Here is a 3,939-nt window from a genome sequence, read left to right on the forward strand (position 1 = left end):
ATGAAAAGCTAGAAATGAGTCGGATTCCATACTCAAGCGATGTGGGAAGCATCATGTACTCAATGATATGTACGAGACCAGACTTGGCACACGCAGTCAGTGTAGTGAGTCGCTTTATGATTGAGCCTGGAAAGGAGCACTGGCACGCGGTGAAATGGATTCTAAGATATCTAAAAGGGACTTTAGATACTGGAATTATTTACAGACGATGCTGTGACGAGGACGTGAACGTTGAGGGGTTCGTGGACTCAGATCATGCTGGAAGTTTGGATACGAGAAAGTCCCTCACTGGATACGTGTTCACTGTGTGTGGTGGAGCAGTTAGTTGGAAATCTAATCTGCAGTCAGTCGTGGCTTTGTCAACAACTGAAGTAGAGTTTATGGCCATCACGGAAGCCATTAAGGAAGCCATCTGGATGAAAGGCTTGGTAGCTGAGTTGGGAATGCCTCAGGATGAAATCACAGTTCACTGTGACAGTCAAAGTGCCATACATCTCTCAAAACATCAAGTCTTCCACGAGAGATCAAAACACATAGACATCAAGATGCATTTCGTACGAGACATCATCAACAATGGTGAAGTGAAGGTTAAGAAGATTTCAACAGAAGAAAACCCCGCAGATATGTTAACCAAGACAGTCTCAGGCACCAAATTTGCTTATTGCCTGAAACTGATCAAGGTTGGAAGTTCAAGGAACTGATGAAGCAAGTCCAATCCGCTAGAAGGTTGAAGAATGAAGATCAAGGTGGAGAATTGTACGGTGTTGATCTTATTCTTAAAGACAGTTTGAATGCTGACCGTCAGATCCTCTCAATCAAGTGAGACTCAACGAAGCAGATCGTTGGGTTCAGCAGAAGAAGATTGCGACTAAAGTCAGTATGTATAAACGAATCTCTCTATGTTCTATAAATAGAGGATCGTGTCTTAGAAGAGAATATAATTCAGAATATCAGAACAATCAAAAATCTCTCAAAAACTCTCTCGATTCGAAGCTGAAGATATGAACCCTAGAATTTGGGGATTCTAAAGAAGAAGTTGTAATTGGAGATAGTTGGTCTGTAATCTTCAAGAAATAGTGGATTGGATTTCGTTGCTGGACGTAGATCACATTGATCGAACCAGGGTAAAACTGTGTCTCGTCCATTTTCGTTTGTTCCTTCGTTGTTTGGTTGATAGATCAGTTGCGTGTTTCGTAAGGAATATCTGTTTGATTCAAAAACAGGGTCATAGACGCTACATATATTATTAAAATGAATGCTAAAAGCTTAGAATATTGGGGTGCAAGGGTGCAAGGCAACATACATTTTTTTGAAATATGAATTTGGTATTGGTATAGATTCCATATTCACAATTTTGTGAAATGTTTAGTTATTTTTATGAACAAGATTTTCATTTCACTTGATAACCAAATAGTGTCCGATATTTTTTATGAACTTTCCAAGGTTTAGGAAGGAAGTATGGATAACCTCTAATGGTCGAACCTCATCTCCAAAGATCAAGTGTTTCAAGTGGGGAAGTGAGTCCAAGAAAAATTCAAGAAACACGAACTTTCCAACGATTCCACAAACACATATTCAGTTGTTGAAATGTTGTTTTTGATGTCATTTTCGAGCCTCCATATTTATAAAAAAAATCGCCATGCCTCTATCTTTAAAGTTCTAGATTTTTTTTCTAAAGAACCCATACCACCAAAATCCATCGAAGTTACCGGTAATCTGGAGCTTTTGCACTATGGTCGATGCCTCCAAGTTTTTTCCGAAATTCATTGGGATGTGGGAATTGAAGGCCGTTTGTGGGTGAGGTTCGAAATTGCACACCTTAATGAATACTTTTCCTTTTTGAATATTACTTAATTTTGTAATTTTAGTTTTCATTCAACAAAAACTAGGTTTTATCCAATAATTTCTTTCTACTATTTTGTGAGTCTCCAGTGATGAAGATTGTAATGCCGGACGGTAGTGAGTCACCGACGTTTGGTGATTGGCTGAAGGTGGAGTTCAACCGGGGAGGTACAGCCGTCACCGGACTTCCGAGTTGAAAATACAGGGAAGGCCCATCGGAGCAGCCTTTGTTGGGGACTCGTGCAGACCTGGGGAAAAGTGGCACGGGCGTGCGAGATCCTAGTTTCGAGAAGTCTAATGATGAAGAAGCGCAAGGCTCCAGGAGTATTCCTCAAGTCCCCAAACCGGCAGTTATTAACTCCTCATGTGATGGTCACGTGGGGTCTTCATCAAACCGGCATGTACATGCCCATTCCGATACTCAAAACCCAATGACTGGGCAAACCTCTCTGAAGATGGGCTCTTCCTTTTTGGCAGACGGCCCAACATCCGCGAATGAAGGGCCCGAGTCCACGTCAATTTTTGGGGTGATTCAGGATGATGACGGGCATAAAATTCGAAGAAGAGACGCTCCTCCACTGGCACACATATTGCTGCGGTCTCCACTCCGAAGAAGTCTACTCGCGTCAAAAAGCCGTCCAGGAAGAAACGCGAAAGTATTAGCTCCATCTCGTCGGGTTGTACGGCTGGTCAGGATGCGAAGGCGAATCTGGGTGTGGCAGTCAATGATCCTGGACGTCCGTCGCTGGCCTTCACTGCGCACTCAGAGAGCACGGTGGAGGTTAATACTGACGATAACTCTGAAATTCATGTCTCTGCTATGGAGGTTTCTGAAAAGTCAGATTCGTTCATGGCACCCCCTACTGAAGCGGCGAGCCTTGAGATGCAAGGCCGCCGAGAGCAATGAATCTCATTTTGTGGAATGTCCAGGGGCTGGGGAGCCCCGGGACAGTGAGAGCTCTCTGTTCTCACATACAGAATTACTCCCCAGAGGTGATCTTTCTATCTGAAACCAAGATGACTAAAGTTCAGATAGAGAGAGTTAGAGTATGGGTGGGATTTGAGAATTGCTTTGCGGTAGATCGTGTGGGCCTGAGTGGGGGGCTTGGCATTTTGTGGCGAGATTCGGTGGAAGTTTCGGTGGGATCGTTCTCGCGATTTCACGTGGACGTACAAGTTAAGGATGACGCAGGGGTTGGATGGAGGTTCGCGGGTATGTACGGCAATCCAGACTCGTCCCAACGGAAGCATTCTTGGGACCTTATAAGACGGGTTAATGGGTTGAGCAACGGGCCATGGCTGTGTGGGGGTGATCTTAATGAAGTCCGATGTGATTCGGAAATTTGGGGAGGTCTGCCTAGGCCCCCGGGTCAAATAGAAGCTTTCAAGCAGGTTATTGGGGATTGTGGGCTGGAAGAGGTTCCGTTCGTTGGAGACTGTTTTTCTTGGAGACGATTGAGAAAAGATGGATCCATTTTGGAAAGGTTGGATAGATGTCTAGCAAACCTGGACTGGATTGAGCTTTTCCCAAAGGGTGTGGTGAAATATCTGGAGTTCCGTGGCTCAGATCACCGCCCGATGGTGCTGATGACAGGTGGAGAAACAAAGAAGGTTCTGGGACAGAATAAGAACCGTCGACGCTTTTTCTTTGAGGAGTCCTGGTGCGACGATGAGGCGTGTGAGGACCTGATTTCTTCGGCTTGGCTGACGGAGGAAGAAGGACAAGAGGCCTTCCTGGAAGCTGTTGGGAATGTTCAAAAATCTCTAAGTAAATGGGGAAGGAATAAACTCAAAGAACTTCGAGAGGCTATTGGAGTTCAAAGGGAGATTGTGAGCAGGTTGAACTCTTCCCTTATGGTGGCTTCCGTTGATTCGGTGCGAAAAGAAGAGAAGAGGCTGGAAGCTCTGTTGGATAAAGAAGAAAAATACTGGTTTCAGAGAAGCCGGGCTGACTGGCTGAAAGGAGGAGATCGGAACACGCGTTTCTTTCATCGAAAAGCTTCTCAAAGGAAAAAGAAAAACACCATAAAAGGGTTGTGTGATTCTAATGGCAACTGGGTGGAGGAGAACCAACAAATCAGCGAGGTCGTGGTATAA

At 44.6% G+C, this 3,939-nt stretch overlaps 1 protein-coding gene across 1 annotated transcript; it reads left to right on the forward strand.

Annotated features, from left to right (window-relative positions):
• Window positions 1-2,745: 2,745 nt before the first annotated feature.
• LOC149388782 (uncharacterized) lies at window positions 2,746-3,939 on the forward strand. The gene has a single exon (XM_089622507.1). It carries the CDS (start codon window positions 2,746-2,748, stop codon window positions 3,937-3,939), a length of 1,194 nt encoding a protein of 397 aa, XP_089478633.1.

The sequence above is a fragment of the Urtica dioica genome, chromosome 8 (assembly GCF_054948205.1).
Source record: "Urtica dioica subsp. dioica isolate 48M chromosome 8, U.dioica_male_clone48M_v1_H2, whole genome shotgun sequence".
Classification (NCBI taxonomy): domain Eukaryota; kingdom Viridiplantae; phylum Streptophyta; class Magnoliopsida; order Rosales; family Urticaceae; genus Urtica; species Urtica dioica.